The 16,066-nt window shown below is 52.0% G+C and overlaps 2 protein-coding genes across 8 annotated transcripts in view; both read left to right on the top strand.

Annotated features, from left to right (window-relative positions):
* HPS1 (HPS1 biogenesis of lysosomal organelles complex 3 subunit 1) overlaps positions 1-9,679 on the top strand; it is a 28,472-nt gene extending 18,793 nt beyond the window's left edge. For 6 of the 7 annotated variants that reach the window (XM_077125698.1, XM_077125696.1, XM_077125697.1 and 3 more), the window contains 9 exons: positions 1,013-1,180; positions 1,293-1,472; positions 2,535-2,596; positions 3,092-3,226; positions 3,318-3,383; positions 4,530-4,674; positions 6,666-6,779; positions 8,394-8,476; positions 8,970-9,679. In XM_077125698.1, the coding sequence (XP_076981813.1) occupies positions 1,013-1,180; positions 1,293-1,472; positions 2,535-2,596; positions 3,092-3,226; positions 3,318-3,383; positions 4,530-4,674; positions 6,666-6,779; positions 8,394-8,476; positions 8,970-9,132 (1,116 nt within the window). In that variant the 3' untranslated portion in view covers positions 9,133-9,679. Of the gene's footprint in view, positions 1-1,012; positions 1,181-1,292; positions 1,473-2,534; positions 2,597-3,091; positions 3,227-3,317; positions 3,384-4,529; positions 4,675-6,665; positions 6,911-8,393; positions 8,477-8,969 lie in introns of all 7 variants that reach the window. The other variant, XR_013161672.1, reaches the window with a different exon arrangement.
* Positions 9,680-9,804: 125 nt separating this feature from the next.
* PYROXD2 (pyridine nucleotide-disulphide oxidoreductase domain 2) overlaps positions 9,805-16,066 on the top strand; it is a 28,723-nt gene continuing 22,461 nt past the window's right edge. Inside the window, exon 1 of the mRNA XM_077125702.1 lies at positions 9,805-11,864. Coding sequence (XP_076981817.1) covers positions 11,738-11,864 — 127 coding nt within the window. The 5' untranslated portion in view covers positions 9,805-11,737. The remainder of the gene's footprint in view (positions 11,865-16,066) is intronic.

Raw genomic sequence — 16,066 nt, 5'->3', positions numbered from 1 at the left:
TGACCCACCCCCACCCATGTCTCCCAGGGTCAGAGCTGGGGTGGGGGGAACCTTACCCCTTTTCCTCCCCAGGCACTGGCCTCCACTCCTGATCAGTCCCCACCCTCCTCACTATTCTTGACAGTGAAAGTCCAATTTAATTTTTAGTGTTTTTTTATGTGAGTATGTAAAGATACTCATTGTAGAAAAATTGGAAAAATACAAAAAGTATGGAAACGAATAAAATCTCTCTTAACTCCATCCCCAGATGAACATTTTCAAGTATTTCTCTTTGGTCTTTTTTCTTATGACTTATACACATATGTATCTCTCTATGTAAATATATATAATATATTCATATATATTTCATCAAATTTTGATCATAATGTACCTCATCATACTTTTCTTCTTTAAACATTTTTTTCCCATTTATTAAGCATTCTTCAATAGTGATTTTTACTGACTGTACAGGAGTCTGTCAAATGCTTATTTATTATTTATTGAGCAAATCCTCAGAGATGACTGGTGCACTGTTTCCTGGTTTTTGCGGTTGTATATAACACTGAAGTGAAATCCTTTTATGGAGTTTTTTGTGCCAACTTTAACGATTTCCTTAATTTTCTGATTTTTCCTGTGAAGACTTTCCTGCGCGGAGCCCTCTCTAAGGGGGAGACTTGCAGGCTGTTATTTAACCTTAAATACCTCCACCTAGTTGAAGGTGTGGCCAGAAAGTACCTTCTTTCCCTTTCCACTGCTGTCAGGGTTTTCCTGCCTTTTTGGCGCCTTCTTTATCACCCACCCTTTCCCACCGCCCCAGCTTGGCATCCGGTCCTGACTCTGGGCTGGCAAGTCCCAGACAAACAGACGGACAGCAGAACTGCAGCTTGCTAGGGTTGTGGCAACTGAGCTCAGGGATTTACGAACAGAGAATACTAGGAAATTAGTATTACTTCAGGGTTCACAAAGAGACCGGTGCGTAGGCGGCCGTGGGTGGAGTCTCTGGGCAGCTGGACAGCTCCTCCTCCCCCTGCAGATAGCCGAAGACACCCTCCAAACGCGGCTTCCTCCGTCCCTGGCGGCCTCCAGCCCCAGAAGAATCTTCCTGGAGGCCCATGTGAAGGAAAGCTACTGTCCCGTGGTGCCCCACACCCTGTACTGCCTGCCCCTGTGGCCTGGCGTCAACATGGTGCTCCTGACCAAGGTGGGAGAGCCCCTCCCCCGCACCCCCACCCCCATCCCTCCCCCTTCCCCTGCCCACCCACCTGTAGCGCCTGGGCCGTCCCCCACTGCACGCCCCGTGCTTTCCTCCTTAGAGCCCCAGCGCCCCCCTGGCCCTGGTCCTGTACCAGCTGCTGGACGGGTTCTCCCTATTGGAGAAGAAGCTGAAGGAAAGACCAGAAGCCGGGAGTGCCCTGCGGTCGCACCCCCTCGTGGGAGACCTGCGCCAGAGGATGGACAAGTTTGTCAAGAATCGACGGGGAGAGGAGATTCAGGTGAGACCCCGACTCCAGATGTGCCCAGCCTTGGAGGAGAGGAGGCAGGCGGAGGAGAGGATGCCTGGCCTTCGTCTTCCCCTTTAAGAAATGATGATAGTAAACCCTTAGTTCTGCATTTAAAGTTGGCAGAACATTTTTACATGTCTTTGACAGAACACAGATTCTAATACCATTTTGTGGACAAGGAAACTGGGGCTTAGGTAGACCATGACTTGGCCGAGTGACCGGGCTGGTGAGAATTAGAGCCAGAATCTGAATCCAGTCTTTGGGCCTTGGGCCACGGACCCTCCCTGGGAGCCCTCCCCTGACAGCACGGCCAGCAGCCCTGGATGCAGTGGAGAATGTACGGAATTGCAAGGCTAGGCCACCCCTCAGGCCTGGTTGCCAGGGGCCAGGTGGGGCGATGAGACCCGAGCCTCGGAGCAGCCATGAGCTGCGGGCAACGGCACATCCCAGCGGGCTGGCTCACTGTCTAGACGGGGCCCTAGAACCACATTTGGAAAACAGGAGGTCAGTCGCCTGGTTGTGGGGGTGGGGGCTGCATCTGGCCATACTTGGGTCTGTTCAAGGAACTAAGACTTCATTGTGGCTGGATCTGAAACGCCCAGAATGCTTGGAGGAGGCAGAGCAAGCGACACGGCCTCAGACCCCATCTCTTTCTTTGAGGAGTCAGAAGGCAGCTCGGTAGCGGGCGGTGCCTCAGAGGCCAACTGCACCCCTGCCCTGGGCTCACCCTCCCTTGACGCCCTCACCTGTCACTCTGCCAGGGTACTGTCCATAGCCGTCTGCCCCTAGGCGTGAGCCCCAGTGCCTAGCCCAGCGCTCGGCTCACACAAATGACTCTTTAAGTAAACACCTGCCGAGGGAGTGGAATGCAGTGGGCAGCAGTTAGAGGAGTGCTGGGGCCGCGGGGAAGCCAGCCAGGCTGTTTGAAGGCAGATTGTGCTGAGCCTAAACCTGGAGACCCCTAAAGGCCTAAGGCCCTCTCAGCACCCCCATGTAGGAAGGGGTCTCCCCTGGGCCTCTGCACAGCTGACCTGTCACCTGTCCTCCTCACAGAGCACCTGGCTGGAGTTTAAGGCGAAGATCTTCTCCAAAAGTGAGCCAGGATCGTTCCGGGAGTAAGTGATGGGCTCTGGGGAAAAGGGGCGAGTTGGTTGGGCAGAGGGGCTGTTTCCCAGAGAGGCCACATTTCCCCCATACCAAGAGGGAGAGAATGCTCTGGAAAGAGATCATCAGTGAGGAGGGACCCTGGGAAAGTGGAGTCCAGCCTATTGGGGAGCAGAGAGATTAGAACTTGAAAAGCAGGGGTGCAAGGACCCAGCACTGTGCAGTTGAAATAGCTGGGTTCCAGCCCAGCTTCAGCACGGACTTGGTGTGACCTTGAGCAGGTCACTTCCCCTCACTTTTCCATACAGTGAGGCAGCTGGACGGGATTCCGCATACATGGGGCACCGCATTGGAAAAAATCAGGATGCTGGCTCAGGGAGGGCGGGTGCTGCACTTGGCCAGCTGGGTCAGTAGTGGGCGTGGCCACAGGGAGGACCCCCCCCACCTAGGGGCCTTGGGGCTCTCCTGGGTCCCTCCCTGCCTGACGCTCTCCCCTCGGTGCCCAGGCTCCTCCAGGCGTGTGGGAAGGTGAAGCGGCAGCTTTGCACCATCTACTGTCGGAGCTTCCTGACCACGGCCCCGGGCAGGGGGGGCCCCTGCCTGCCGCAGCACCTGCTGGCCCAGGCCCAGGAGCGCCTGCAGTGAGTTGACGCGGCCACCCGGAGAGCTGGGCGCGGGGGCGCGGGGCCGGCCGTGTGTGTCTCAGCAGCCTGTGCCCCCCATCCCCTGCAGAGAAAAGCTGAGAGACTGGAAGGATTTCCTGCTGGTGAAGAGCAGGAGGAACTTCACCCTGGTGTCATATCCTGACCCCCGGGCCAGCCCAGGAAAGCCCCTTGCACTGGGTTGGGGGAGCATGCAACCCACACCCCAGTGTCTTTTCTCTGAGGAGAAGTGGCAGGAGATGGTGTCCTACACGCCTTGTGTTTAGGGACGCTCCAAGGCTGATATGTGAGAAATTCCTGCTATCTGTCCCAAAGCTAATTCCTAAAAGCCCTGGAGACCTTCCTGTCAGTGCGCCCCAACTGGCAGAGCAGTAGCGGGTCTTCGGCACGGCTGAGGGGTGGGCGTGCGGTGGGCGGGTGGTTTGAAGGGCCGTGTGCCCTCCTTAGAGCACGCAGTGCTCAGGAGAACCACAAGGCTCCGAGAAGTCCTGTGGGAACTTCCTGTTTAAAAAAGACGTTTCTGACTTATGTGACCCTTCTGTTCTGGAACACTAGTTTTATTGAATACTGATTTTCCAGTGACCTTTAAATAAAACAGCTTTTACTCTGTTAAAATCACTAAAGGTGCTCACGGGTGGTTCAGAGGTAGAATCTCGCCTTTCTACGGAAGACCCAGGTTCAATTCCCAGACTATGCTCCCAAAAAAAAAGTGGCTAAAGGGTCAGCCCTCAAGTCTGCTGAGATTCCGGCCTTCAGGGAACAGGTGAAGGGTTGTCAGAGGACCTCTTAGCCATCAGCACTGCCCTTCCATGCGTGTGTGTTCCCTCTCACATGGAGCCCTTCCACCCCTCTAGCTGGGGGGAGAGATGAACTGTGTCGTGGGGAGGTGTGGAGGCTGGGCGGTCGGCTGCGCTCCCTCCTTAGCTCAGCCACTGTCCTCTCCAGCCTCACCGTGTGAACAGTTTAAATTCATCCCTAATGAAAATGATAAAATAGGAACATGGCCTATACCTGTATGGTCGAGAACTGCCCATGTTAAATGTGCAAATGTCAAGGATCTATTGTGCTTGAGTCTGAGAATTGCTCAAGGCCGGGAAGCTGGGGGGCAGAGAGAGGCGTGGGGATCCTGGGAGGCTGGGTGAAATGGGAACCCATGAGGAGGAGGTGGGGGCAGTCTCGGACCCCCCCGAGACTTCTCCGCTCAGCAGAGCTGACAGCCCAAGCTGACAACAGTGCCTGCCCTGCCTCCTGGCATTATACACTCCTTAACTCAGACCTTCACCTACCTAGACAGTTTCCCAGGCCTGGTGCATTTCATCTACGTGGACCGCACAGCCGGACAGATGGTGGCTCCTTCCCTGACCATCAGTAAAACGGCTTCATCAGAGTTGGGCAAGGGGCCCCTGGCTGCCTTCATCAAAACTAAGGTAAACTCTACCCACCGGGCACTCTTCCCTACCTGCCAGATAGGACGTGCTCAGGCCCAAATCCTGCCCAGGAAGAGCTGGGCCAGCTGTCCTCTGGACTCTCCTGCCGCTCAGGTCGCGTGCCCACATTACCGCGTCCTGCACTCTTCTGTCTTCACATGCCTCGCGTGTCCTTAGGAGCAGCACCTTTTCAGGTGGCACAGGCCGAGCGGGCCCCATGGATGTTGGTGCAAACCTTCCTGGGTAGTTTTGATAACACGTCTGGGACTAGCAGAGTGGTCTGAGCAGCGATACCCGGGAGGAAACGGCCAGCACCCACCTTACACAGTACCTGGCGGAAATGAATGCTCCATAAATAGTTGTTGAATTAACTGAAACAGAAAGAAGAAATATAACGTTATGTTGATTTGGGTAGCGGAGTTTAAAACTAAGTGGTTTTTGGTAAGGAGGCCTTCTCTTGAGGTTCTTTTATAGTCACTTAGTATTTTGAATTGGTGAGGGGGGTGCTGCCTTTGCCACTTTCTAAAAAAACTATATGTAATTTTTTTTCAAATAAAGTGTACCATGTGGCATAATGGTTAAAATAAGACATGTGTTGGCAGGCCTGTGTTTGAAGCCAGCCCTCTTTAGCCATGGAGTCTTGAGTATTACTTGCTCTAAGTTTCAGCTTCCTCATCTCTAAAAGGGAGTAATGGCACTATTTACATCATAGAATTACTGTGAAGATTACGTGAGATGATGCTTAGCAGAGCATGTCGCCTGTGATATAGCCGTGCTTCATCGAGCAGTTACTGATGCCATCGTCGTCTCCATCCGCCTCCCTGCCCGTGGGCGTCAGTGCCATCAGCTTGGCACAGCTCTTTTCCACTGTTTGCCTGCACGCTGTTCTCTGTGCTGAGATCATTCTCTCTGTGCACTTGTGTTTACCGCATTTTCATTTCACATCATATCAGATGCATTTCCTCAGGTCATTAATTCTATATAAACATAAATTTTTAACAGCTTATAATAGTCCATCATGTGAATGTAACAATTTACTTAACCGTTTCCCCGATGTTGGGCATTTAGATAGTTCCAGGCTTTCACCGTGAGGAATAATTCTGCAGCACACGTCTTTGTGCGTCCAGCTTTGTCCTCATCTCTGCTCGTTTCCTCAATGTGGGGTCCCAGAAATGGAATTCCTAAGTCAGACAGGGAAGATTTTTAAGGTTATTGATGCAGGTTGTCAAATTACTTTCTTGAAAAGGATAGTAAAGCCACATATCTTTGAGTTCAGATTTAATTAAATGCTACATTGTGATCAGGTTTAGAGTGAATCATTTATCTTTCCACTCAGCTTTTCAGTGAGAGCCCCAGCAGGCCTCTCCCCACCCTGGGAGATGGGGGAGAGTGGCAGGCAGCGTCAGGAGGTCCCTGCGTTAGGTGGGAGGAGGTCACAGAGGCCATCCAAAGCGCCACCTCCCCTGGTCGCTGTGTGCCCTGGCACCACCCTTGAAGCGGAGGACACACCGGATCAGCGTGATCTGTGTGTCACGTCACCATCACCTCCCTGGGAAGGGACCAGCCCCGAAGGGGAAAAGATGGCCCTAGACAGCAGGAGAGGTTTCCAGGTGGTCACACCTGCAGCTCCTATAATGTTAGTGAGTGTCCCTGTCTCTTTTCTGGCTTGACGCATCAGTTTTCTCATCTCTGGCTCATGTGTGTAGTACATTAAAGTTATACAAAAGTATTTTTCCATATCTTTTATCCTCACAATACTGTGGAGAGGTAGTCCCATCCGTCTGCTGGCCTGTCCATCTGTCTGTCCATCCAGTTAAGGTTTAGGCAGCACCCCAGGCACCGGGAAACAGATGAGCAGCAGAGGCTTCAGGCCTCCAAATGAGCTTTTCTTCCTTCCCGTCAGTCTTCGGGAGTCAGGGGCGGGCGCGGCCCTGCAGTGGGGCAAGGCGCCCCCGGCGTGGGGCTGGCGGTGAGTGCCTCTCCTCCCCCAGGTCTGGTCTCTGATCCGGCTGGCACGCAGATACCTCCAGAAGGGCTACACCACGCTGCTGTTCCGGGAGGGGGACTTCCACTGCTCCTACTTCCTGTGGTTCGAGAACGAGATGGTGGGTGCGGCCAGGTCCCTGGGCCGGGACAGTCCTGAGATGCTCTCCTTTCGTGTAACTCTTGGATTCCTTTCTTCTGAATTGTGCTCAGTCTGTCCATCTCTTCATCTGTTCTTATCCCTGGCAGCCAGGTAAGCACTGCTGGGTGGGACCCAGAACTCACAGGACCCATTCTTACCTGGGTCATTTAGCTTTTCCTGGGGTTCCCTCCCCCTGACTATCTGAGAAAAACAAACGTTGTTCAAGACAACGTCGGGTAAACGGGGACAGATCAGCCCCACCCCACCCCCGGCCCGTGAGAGAAGCCGCTCAAGCCGCATGTGTCTCCATTTGAGCTTCACTGTCACGGGCTCCATGTCTGAGGTTCAGCCCACTGTAGGTGGCTATTCCGAGTGTCAGGGCAGCGAGCCGGCCTGCCAGGGTGAAGCTGCAGTATGGCCCAGGCCTCTGGTCTCCTGGCCCTGTCCTTGTCCCTCGAAACCTTCTGTGTCCTCTCGCCGCTCTCCCTCTCCTGCCTTTCTGTTTCGCTTGTTTTCACCTTGGTTGTCATTCCAGCTTGCTAAGGACCGTTCACTGCTTCTATCCCTCACACTCCCCAGTCCCCTACTCCTGTCCTCTCCCCTGCTGATGCCTCGCCCTCTGCTTGTGGCAGCAAGCCCCCTGCCCTCCTTCGCTGTACCCTAAGGGCACCCGCCCAGCCTCCCCTGCTGCTGTGCCGTTGTTGGCGTGTCTCTGCTGTTCCCTCGTTTGATCCTCACAACAGCTCCTGTAATGTTAGTGAGTGTCCCTGTCTCTTTTCTGGCTTGACGCGTCAGTTTTCTCATCTCTGCCCCATGTGTGTAGTACATTAAAGTTATACAAGAGTATTTTTCCATATCTTTTATCCTCACAATACTGTGGAGAGGTAGTGCAATCCGTCTGCTGGCCCGTCCATCCATCTGTCCATCCAGTTAAGGTTTAGGCAGCGCCCCAGGCACCAGGAAGCAGATGAGCAGCAGAGGCTCCAGGCCTCCAAATGAGCTTTTCTTCCTTCCCGTCAGTCTTTGGGAGTCAGGGGCGGGCGCTGTGCCCAGTGTTGATGACCGAAATGCTGGCAAGTTCCTTTGTCCTTTTCCTTCACTTCTAGGAAGAGGCAGGACTGTGTGTGCTTGGTCGGCCCCATGAGGCAATGAATGAACTGGTGCCATGGGGGGTGCCCACGTTTGCTGCTGTTCACACCTCCCACAGCCTCAGGTCACTTTATACTGCCGAGCCCATCTCAGCCACAGTGGGGCACGGGAGAGCCGAGGTGAAGGTTAGGTGGCCGCGTGGGACCCACAGGAGGTGCTCAGCAGATCTCAGCGCCTGTTCCCACCTCCTTCTTTCAGAGCAGAGGCGTGGGCCTCTGATGATGCCCCGCAGGACACTTGCCAGACGCTGTGCTCAAAACTTTACATACTTACCTCCTATATTCACAAGATGCTTGTTACCCCACTTTACGGATGAGAAATCAAAGTCCCCCCGTTTTCCCAAGCACACCTAACAGGGTTGAGCTGGTACATCTCACTCCACCCCAGTTTTCACCTACTAACCCCACTGCCCTCCCGCTCTCCAACCCCTTTTCTCCTTCCTTAGGGCTACAAACTTCAGATAGTCGAGGTGCCCATCCTTTCCGATGACTCAGCCCCCATCAGCATGCTGGGAGGAGACTATTACAGGTGATGCTGGTCCCCAAAGCAGCTGGGGGAGGTGGTACGGCTAAGGTTGGGTGGCAAGTGCCAGCTCCCCCTTTCAGAGAGCAGCTCCCCCCATCAGGAGCGCCCCAGCCCAGGAAGCTAGAAGCACACGTGAGAAGCTCCTCGCAGCCTGGCCGCCCCTGTGAGAGAGGAAGCACGTTGGAAGCACACTCTGAGCTTCTGCCAGTCTCTCTGTTCACACGGTCTTGGCGGCATTTTCCCTACCAGCTCAGTGGCCTCCCCCAGCTAGGACACTGCTGCCTTCAGCAGACCCAGCCTGAGGAATAAAAACCCAGAGGACAGACAGTGGCTTGGGGCTGAGAGGGCTCACAGGGGTGGGAGGCGGCTCGTCGGGCCCAAGGAGATGAGCATGGGCACAGGCATTGCAATGCCACGTGGTGTCGGGTGAGGGCCCCAGCGTGGGGAGGGCGCAGCGGCCTTGCTCCTGAACTCTGTCCTCCCTGTCTTCTCCCAGGAAGCGCCTGCGCTACTACAGCAAGAGCCACCCGGCCGAAGCCGTCAAGTGCTACGAGCTGCTGACCCTCCACCTGTCGGTCATCCCCGCAGCCCTGGTGGTGCAGCAGGCGGGGGAGCTGGCCCAGCGCCTGTGGGAGGCCTCCCACGTCCCCTTGCTCTAGGACAGGGCGGGCTGGCCTGGTGCATTGTGCACCCATGTCCCCAGGAGTCAGGGTCCCCCAGAACCCCATGCTTGCAAACATTCCTCATGGCAGGAGCTTCCTGCTTCCTACAGCTGCCACCCTAAGGCAGGGACAAGAAACTGACCTAGACCACCCTCATGGAGGGTGACGAGCACACCTCCAAGTCCTTCCCTCTGGAGGAAGAGGGAGGCCAGAAGTTCCTATTTATCTCCATAAAACTCTCTCGGTTTGGGGGTACAAGGGTAGTTCAGTGGTAGAATTCGTGCCTGCCATGCAGGAGACCCGGGTTCAATTCCCAGTCCATGCACTCCCCCAAAAAACACAAAAATTCAACAAATGGTGCTGCAATTACCAGTACTCGCATGGAAAAAATAATGAGATATGCTCCCACCATACAGCATACCAAAAAAAAAAAAAACTCTCTCATTATCCCCAGCCTGAACACACTCTCCCTTCTTTCTGCTGAGTAGAAAAAGAGCTCCCTCAGGAAGTGATTTCCCTCTCAATTAAAAGGGGTTTCGCTGACTGGGTTTGAATTCCAGTTCTGTCACTTCCTCTCTATGGCTCTTCTGTTTCCCACACTTAAAGTGATAACGCCGACCTCACAGAGTGGTTATGCGGGTTATGGGGCGCCTGTCTGGTGCTTAGTAAATGTTGGTTTTTGGCATTCCAGTCCCCACAAGCCCACGCTTATGAACCCCTTAGCTGGTGGGTAAGCCCTTGCTAAACTCTTGGTTCTGCCTTAGGGCTGTGCCTCATGCTCGATGCCCTGGGCTCACCCCAGACATGCGGCTCCCCTAGCTCTGCCCTGGAGCCCAGGCTCTCGGGTTTTTAAAACTTCACAACCTTGCGAACCACTGGCCCAGGGGGCTTGCCGCTCTCTTCTAACCCAAAGTTCCTACCCTAGAACTGGACACAGGGACAAGAGGCCATCAGGAAGGGAGCACTGGGAAACGGGAGGGTTTCGTGGGAGCCAGCTGCTCCTCTCAGGCCTAGAGGCTGGTCAGTGCTGAGCTGGAGAGTGTGTGGTGAACATAACCTCCGCCACAGCAGAGGAGCACATGGATGCATATATGACAGCCAGCATGTGTTTTCTTGGGGTGCCAGGCCTTCCTGTGTCTTAACTCTTGAGCTGGAATTCGTGTAAAGACTGTTTACTAGTCCTTCAAGGGAACAGCCTCGGGAGGCACAGAACTGCCAAGGAGGTAGCACCACACCCTTGGTTAAAACCCTTAGAGGGTAGCACCGAGGAGCAGGCTAAGGGAGGACCGGGCCCATTCTTCTCCTTAGTAACATGACTTTATGGATGGTATTTCAAGAGACCAATATTGACTGTAAAAACTACAGAAGGGCACAAAGGAAAAAAGTAATCATCGTAAGCCCACCTCTGTTTTAAACATCTACTTTCCTCACCTAATGTTTTCCCTTCATTCTTAACAGCTGCAGGATGTGGCACCCCACTGATGTGTCAGCATTAGTAACACAGGGTAAATGTCCTGAGTCCAATTTTAGCAGATTCGCGCATAGTGTAAACCTCATTCATAGGTCACAGAGGGGTGTCTGAGCTGAGGGTAAAGAGAGCCGCGGGAAGCCCTCTTAATACCATCTTTTCCACATATTCTGATTTTGAGATTCGTTTCTGGAAGCAGGACTCCATAACACTGGCAGAGGTGACAGAGCAAACAGAAATCCTTAACTCCCAGGGTGCTTCTTTTCCTATGAAGAGAATGGTCTCCTAACATTAGGGCAGAGAACAAAGGGGCTCCTAACTCAAGACAGGCCAAAAGTAAGAAAGTGTATTAGCTGAGGATATTTACAGATGTGGTCTTTAATCCTCGAGAATTCTTGGAAAATGGGAAAGGGGCCAAAAGACAGAAATGCCCAGGCCCTCAGAAGAAAAAGGTGAGCCCGGAGAATTGCAGCTAGTGAACTTGCTCCCAAGTCCTTGCAAGATTCTGCAGCAGCCAGTTAAGTGGATGCTGTTTTAAGCATTTAGGAGAGAACAGGCAGCTTCTCTGTGGGCCCAAAGACACACGTGGCTCTTGTGGTTTCACTGAAGCCCCAGTGCAACCAAGGCCTGGGGCCAGCGGGCTCCCCGTGCCAAGGACAGTCCACTTAGGCCCGGGTCAGACTCGCCACCCTACAGGGCTGGAAGGACGGGAGGTGAGCCTAGGCAAGGTTCCATTCCTTCTAATTCTTAGAACCCCCATCCCAACATAGCCCAGATGTTTCCGTTTCTCAATGAGAAGGAAAACACAGGGGACAGAAGGTCTTGGGAGGGAAACCTCCTGGACCCTGTTCTGGCTCCACTCTCCTCTCCAGGCCTCAGGCGCCCTCATCTGTTGAACTCAGTGAGTGTTTTCCTGAGTCCTGGAGGCAGCACTGACCTCTGCCAGTTGAAGAGCTGCCTCTGAGTGCCTCGGCTGGGTGCAGAGCCCACGGGGAGCAGGGACCTCACGGTTTCCGGTTGTCTAGGCAGGGCCCACAGCCAAATGGGGCAGCTGGGCTCCTCCTCTCTTCCTGCCTTCTCCCTGCCCCTCCTCTTGCACATTCCTGGCCGTGTGCTGCTCAGACTGGGGCAGAAATGGCTGCTGGAGGCAGAGGTGTCAGCAGGGCCCTGCTTACCTCTCCCTGCTTAGCTTGGAGAGGAGTTCATTCTGAAGCTCAGGGACGCCTGAAGCCTGAGTATGACGCAGTGGTGATAGGAGCAGGTAAAAGGGGCTGAGCCAGGACTGAGGGTGGGGGAAGGCCTGGGAGGGCCCCTTCTCAAAGCTCCACCACCGCTTCTACCTCCAGGCAAAACCTGCCTGTGTGTTTGGGTGAGAAAACAGGTGCTGTTGTAGGAAGCCCCATTCTTGGAGTCAGTTACCCAACGTTTTGTGCTGCCTCTGCCATCGTCTTGCTGTGTGATTTTGGACAACCCTTACCCTCTCCGGTCTTGGGTCGTTGCATCTAGTATGGGAAGGGAGGACTAGCCGAGCTCGGAGGTTTCTATGTACTCTTATGAAGTTAGCTAGTTCCCACCACATTCATGAAAAGCACGTGGTACATAAGGGTTGGAAAGAAAGCATCCTGGAACGATAGGCAGAAATCCAGCCACCCCAAGTGCCCTGAGGTCTGGTTGCCACCACCTCACCACTGAAGTCACCCATCCTCAAAGGAAACTGGAATCATCCCCTACCATTCATACAGGAATTAGGAGAAAATAAAAATGAGTACCGGGACCCCACTGCATGTCTGCAGAGGGCGGCACCCATTTTCCTTTCACCACGGGGGCATTGAGGGTTCCACCATGACCGTGCTGCACGCTGCTGACCCCCGACTGCCAAGCGCCACGTTCTGGCTGGTCAGGTGAGCCTGCAGGGCGGGGACCAGGCAGCCTTCATTCGGGGCGCCCATTCACACAAAGGGCCCATGCTTCAACTTGTGGGGCCACACAGAGGGACGACAGGCCTGAGAAAAGACACTCATACAGCTTTAATGTTGCATCTCTGTTTTAACATTTCTTCATTTTTGTAATATACTCAGATCAGTAGTAAATGTTCAACAGTCATCTCTCTAGAGAAAAAATGTGTACATGTATTTACACACACATACATGAATTGCACATACTGACATAAAAGATGCATAGCAAGGAAAAACATTGCAAAACAAAAAGAAAAGATGTGTAGCACAGAATTTACAACTGAAATATATAATACTCTATTTAAATTTCCCATAGCCAACTGATTCTCATCAAATGCTTTCTTGATTTTGATTTTGAGTAGACAACCTGTGGCTGCAGTTGAGGAAGGAAGGTAGTCTAAAAGGAATGTTGTTTGATACTTTTATTTACCTTCAAGAGCTGGGAGAAAGTGAAACAATGAAGCTTTGTGTCTAAACTTCACTCCTTCAATGACATGAACCATATTGTTTAATTGGGTAATATTTTTCAAACAATATTCTAATTTGGAAGATTATTTCCTCATTTTTTTGTGTACTCTCAACAACATGATAACTATAGACAGCACACCCTTAAGTCTAATCGGTGTTATTTACATTTTTCCTTCACTTTCTTAAATATAACAGTCAGCAGAACAGAAACCAAGCCCTGATTTCTAGTGTTTGATTTCAGTGCTCATAAACTCTCCCGCCATGGCATTTTTTCAAGTTACCAGCGAGGTCACTGAATGTGGAGTTGGGAGAGAGAAAGATACTAGCACATCATTATATATAGATACAGAGATGTAAATATCCTAAAGAGCATAACTGTAGTAAAACAATGATGAAGCAATGAATTTTTAGTATTTCTTACCTTTGTTTTACATATAACCTATTTAATGGTGAGTTTATATAACTCAGTTTTTAATGATGGCTGTGTTGAAGAACCAGCTCACAAAATTCCTGGGAGTTTAACCATCGGTGCTCATGAGCTACTGGGAGCCAACTTCAGCACCCCACTGAATGGAGCCTCAGAAAGTGGGAGCCTTTCTCTGGCCCTGGTGGAGATTGCCTTGCCATCTCCTAGCCGGAGAGGGTTGACCTACCAGCATCAGCAACTTTGTCAAATCACCCACCAGTGTCAGTGAGTCTCAGCCTGTGCGCTTTTCCTTGACATGACGTTTCTTTAATTGCTGTACGTAGCAGGTAATGGTTTGAAACTGTGTACCCCAGAAAAGTATGTTCTTAAAGTTAATCTATTCTTGTGGGTGTGGGCCCATTGAAAGGAGGATCTTGTGGTGAGTAGGATCTTAAAATGTGACCCACCTCCTTCAGAGTAGTCTTAATCCTCTCACTGCCTGGAGTCTTTTATAAGAGGATGGAATGCAGACAGAAAGAGAAAGCCATGCAAGCCAGAGCTGGAAGTGATGAAACCTGGAAGAGAAGGGAGAGTCCCACCATGTCCCACTTTGCCACATAACAGGAGCCCAGAATTGCCAGCTGCCAGCCTTCAGGAAGAACGTATCATCTTGATGGTCTCTTGAATTGAACAAGTCACAGCCTCGGCACTGTGATCTTGTAAGCTAGTAGATTCCCACTGTAAAAGCTAACGCTTTTCATGCTACCCGCTTCGAGCAGCTTGGCAAATAGAAGATAATGTAAAGCCTGTTTTAAGGGCACTTTGGACCTGAGTGAGGAACAGAGCAGCATCTTCTGAGATGGGGCTTAGTCTAGCTCCTGAAGTCACACCTGTACCTGGGACCCAGCTTGAAGAGGACCCTGATAGAGCCATTTGACTGAATGTGCCTAAGAATGGGGTGAGGAGCTTATTAAAATGTCCATTCCTGAGCCCTGTCCTTGGCAATTAAGGTTCTGTGCGTCAGCGGTCACTGCCGAGAACGAACAGGTCCGACCAGGGCTGTGGGTGCCCCTGGTGCAGGCGACAGCTGCCCACGCCTTGGAGAGCTCGTCTCCAGGGGCCTCCTCGAAGAACTGCCTATGGGCCCTGGAGTCAGACCCGGGGATTAGCCAATTCTGCAGCTTAAGACCCCTTCAAGGGGAGAGGGGAGATGAGAGAAGGCTCGGGAGAGATCAGCCAGAGATGAGGTGAAGGAATGATTTGGGGAGAAGGGTCCTTGGCTGTTGGGTCCGCAACCTCAGTCCTTTGAGGTCTGTTTGTACATCTGTGGATTTATGCTTGATGATTAAGCTGGACCCAGTTGCCTGGAAGACTTAATTAGTTTTCCAAGATTTATAATCAGCACCAATTAAAAGACAAATAGCTACCATTTATTGCAGGCTTGCTAAGGGTCAGTAGCTTTACATATGCTATTAGCTCTCCTCCTTGCCACCCCATGAGGTCCGCAGCTTCCTCTCCTTTTTACATATGAGGAAGTTTAAGGCTTCTGGGGGTTAAGATGACTCACCAAGGACCGTACTGGAGAAAATAACAGAAATCAGTTTTGAGCCCACGACTGTCTGTCTTAAATTTGTTGTGTGCTTTTAAGAGCAGTGCTCTTTAAACTGCAGGTTGCAATCCACTCAACTGCCCCTTAAAAAAAAAACACATAAAAATTTCCGAAAGTACCATAAAAATAGCATATCAACCAACAGCTTTTTAAAATGAGATCTAATCAAATAGAAAGTATCAGTGTGCTTATCACATGGTAAGGGTTAATGTTGGTCCATGAAACATTTGTTTCTGTGAAATACATTTATAGGTGGGGTATGTGCCAAGTCACAACATAAAATGCATTTCTTCCTGTGAATCATGGTTAAAGAGGTTTCAAAAACTCAGGTTTAGAGAGTCCTTTAATGGATAAGTTGGCTAGATGATCTCTAGCCTTCTAGGAGTCTCTAGAAAGAAAATTTAAGACAAAATCAGTTCAGCCATGAAGCTATCCATCAGGTGGGTCACTGCTGCTCTCCTCTGTCTGGATGTTTGTCAAGTCAACAGCTGAGTTTTTTATCTGCGTCAGTACTGGGTTCAGCTTGATGCTCAGAGAACATGGGTATCAGCTGACATCTTTAAGACTCAGAGTGACGTGCCAAGGGTCACGCATGACCTGCCCCCTGCCCCCTGAAAAGGGGCCTGTTTTCTGCCCAGCTGGAATTCTGCCCTGCAGCTGCACTTTCTCCTAAGAGTAAGAAAAGGAGGTGGGCTCCACCCCAGGGCCTGCCTCCTCAGCGTGTGCCTTGGAGCCCATCTGCATCAGAATGACCTGGGGGCTTGTGTGAAATCAGATTTCAGGTCCCGGCCTCCAGCCTCCTGCATCAGAACCTCCAGGGCAGGGCTCCAGGAATTCTTTGTCAGGTGATTCGGAAGCAGATCCGGGCTGGAGAGCCACTCACCAACCAGTGAACTCAGCCTCAAGCCTGGGACCCTCCAGCCCCAGGGTAGCCCTCGGAAGGTTCTTAGAGAAAACGCTGAGATGCAAGAGCGAGAAATTCACCCAACCGCGAGCACCCCAGAAGCACACCTAGCAACTCAAGC

This window comes from Tamandua tetradactyla, chromosome 13 (assembly GCF_023851605.1).
Source record: "Tamandua tetradactyla isolate mTamTet1 chromosome 13, mTamTet1.pri, whole genome shotgun sequence".
NCBI lineage: Eukaryota > Metazoa > Chordata > Mammalia > Pilosa > Myrmecophagidae > Tamandua > Tamandua tetradactyla.
The sequence above is the reverse complement of the archived record's forward strand: the minus strand, read 5'-3'. Positions and strand labels throughout refer to the sequence as shown.